Source organism: Pteropus vampyrus, unplaced genomic scaffold, assembly GCF_000151845.1.
Source record: "Pteropus vampyrus isolate Shadow unplaced genomic scaffold, Pvam_2.0 Scaffold7, whole genome shotgun sequence".
Lineage (NCBI taxonomy): Eukaryota > Metazoa > Chordata > Mammalia > Chiroptera > Pteropodidae > Pteropus > Pteropus vampyrus.
Genome location: NW_011888788.1, coordinates 4,902,093 through 4,905,075, shown reverse-complemented (window position 1 = coordinate 4,905,075; position 2,983 = coordinate 4,902,093). Strand labels below are relative to the sequence as shown.

The 2,983-nt window shown below is 31.3% G+C and overlaps 1 protein-coding gene across 1 annotated transcript in view; it reads right to left on the bottom strand.

Annotated features, from left to right (window-relative positions):
• Window positions 1-2,983, bottom strand: part of PLCB1 (phospholipase C beta 1) — a 650,597-nt gene that overhangs the window by 632,002 nt on the left and 15,612 nt on the right. Inside the window, exon 2 of the mRNA XM_011371181.2 lies at window positions 892-969. Within this exon, the coding sequence (XP_011369483.1) occupies window positions 892-969 (78 nt within the window). The remainder of the gene's footprint in view (window positions 1-891; window positions 970-2,983) is intronic.

Here is a 2,983-nt window from a genome sequence, read left to right as displayed (position 1 = left end):
CTGGGAACTTTGGATATAGAGATCTAATGTGGGGATATGAAAGGCTAACAGTGCCTTACAATTTGGTGCCAGGTATTTTACTGGTTTTGATATGTAGTTAGCACTCCCAATAAAGCCTATCTCATCTCTCCAAATATCAGAACTTAGAGGGACAAAATATCCTGTATTCTGCATCCTCATAGGTTCAAGTACAGAACCGTGGCATTCTCTCTTGAAATAATAACCACTTTCTATGAATATTCTGGTCTCATTGCCCATTAAACCCAAATAAATCTTATAATCTGCAGATATTCTACTTTTTAATAATTCAATATGTAATCATCTCAATTGGTTTCACAATAGATGAGATCTTAAATTCATAATATGGTAGACAGAGAACTAATGTGGGAAGAAATTCCTGAAAAACTGAAGGTATAGGCTAAAGGAATGTTATTCTTGATTTTCTAATGTGAACAAACGATCAAGTCCAAATTCCTGCTGAGGCTGGGAGAATTTTTAATAATAAATCCTTAGAACGTTTAATAAGGAAGAGAAAGAGAAAGCAAAAGTTACAGTCATTAGAGTTAAAAGTGTTTTCTCATCATTTTCTTCATTCTTTACAGGTAGAGTTGAGGGGAGTACTTAAATCAGTAATACTAGCTAATTTTCTTCTATAACAAATATAATTCACATTCTCATGTTCTTCTGAAAAAATACCAATGGTTCTGGGATTTAACACATCTAATATTTCAGACTAGCGTCTTTGGAAAAGCCTGACATTTAACCTTAGATACACTTTTCAAGTAGAATCTTTAAATAAGTTACAAATAAGTTACTTATGTAAATAAGATAAATACCTTGCAAATAAGCAACCAACTGGAAAATGTAAAAAAGACAAATATTGCTTCTTACCTTGTTTTGATCTGTCCAGTAAAAGAAAAATCCCTGAGGGTCAGACCTCAAAATAATTGGAGTAACAATAGCAGAGTCCTAGAAATGTAAGAAAAAAATATGTATATCAATATATATCACTGTAGAAAGTCCTACCCAGGAGTTACTTAACAAGTAATAATTAAGAGTTTCTCCAAGGTCATCAATTATTAATAAAAATATTTTTTTAAAATTAGACATGGTATCTTTAATGTTATAGGATTATTAATTATATAACTGAAGTATTTTACTAATAATTAGAATATCTGGACATTAAATGTAAAGGAAAAGTCCAGTGGTGTACATATTTATTAAGACATGTTTTTTGTTTGTGTTTTGTTTTTTACTTTTTTTTAACTTTTATTTATTTACTTATTTTGTGTGGTGATATTGGTTAATGAAATCCAATAAATTTCATCTGTACACTTTCACAGTAAGGCATTTATATATTTACATTGTGTGTTCACCTCACACAGTTAGATTTCTTTCTGTCACCACATATTTGACCCCCTTTACCTCGTCTACCTCCTCCCTGTCCCCTCCTCTGGTAACCACTAGTCTATTGTCCATGTCCGTGAATCTGTTTGTTTGTCCTGTCCATTTGTTGCTTTTACGTTTATATCCCACATGTCTGGGTTATTTCGCTTAGCATGATTATCTTGAGGTCTAACCTGAAATGGCAGTATTTCGTCTCTTCTAATAGAACAAGTTTTTAAAAGTCATTGGCATGTTTTCTATTGCAAAGCTATATCTAGTTCTCCAAATAATTTTAACACCAAATATCATTACATATTTTATATGATTAAAATTCATTAAAATCCATGCTTGAGATAATTTTTTAAATTATAGTTGTTCTATAAAATTATTTTTAATTGTGCCAAAGAGAGTAAACATAAATTTGGGTATTGCTGTTTCCAAGGTAACAATAAGTAAGGTTATCTACATATTTGGAAGGATATACACAAAGTTGGTACAAATTTAAATTTCACACAATAAAATAAAACATCATAGACAAATAGTCTTCTAAGTTTAAAGCATGCATATTACAAAGGAAAACTGTATGCACTGTAATTATAATATTAAACATTTCTAAAATCTGTCTTCTTCCCTTTTGGCAATTTTTAGAAAGGCATACCATCTGCACAAGAAAACATCGGATGTGGATTTTTATACTGAAATACTTAAGCCTTTATAGGAATAGCATTTTTAAAAAAATACATAAATTACCAGTTTGTTTCAACTTTTGCAAACATGTAACTATGGTATCTACCTGATCAAAAGAACTTGCAATGAAAATAAGAACATGAAGAGATAATCTGGGAATTTAGGATTCTTTTCCTGGTGAGTAGAGCAGATTGATGGTATTGGTCTACATCGTAAGTTTTATTGCAAGAGCCTGGTTATGGTGGCTGCCCCCTGGGGTTCAAATTCTAACCTGTCCCCTCCTGGTGCCTCATTTTACACAACCCCGACTAAAAAAAAAATGAGATAATACCTGCTTCAGAGGGTTTTTTATGAGAGCTAAATAGGATAATTTGGGAAAAGCACATGGACCACATCTTGGCACATAAAAATATATATTATTATTATAGTGGATTATATTTAAAAATGAGTTTATTAAAATGTTAAATGAAAGTTTATCATGGCATTCATTTTTTTATTACAGTACATATGTGACATAAACTTTACCATTTTTAAGCATAAAGTTCAGTAGCATAAACTACATTCACTTTTTTGTGCAACCATCACTACCATCCGTCTCCAGAATTTTTTTCATCTTCTCAAACTGAAACTCCACACTCATTAAACACTAATTCTCCTTTCCCTCCTCCCACATGTGCCTGGCAATCACCATTCTACTTTATGTCTCTATAAATCTGACTACACTTGATACTTCATATAAGTAAAGTCATACGTTTGTCCTTTTGTGTCTTGCTTATTTACTTGGCATAATGTGCTCAAGATTCATCCACATTGCAGCATGTGTCAGAATTTACTTCCTTTTAAGAGTCGAATAATATTCTACTGTAGGTATATATCATATTTTATTCATCCATAGATCCTCAATTGATAT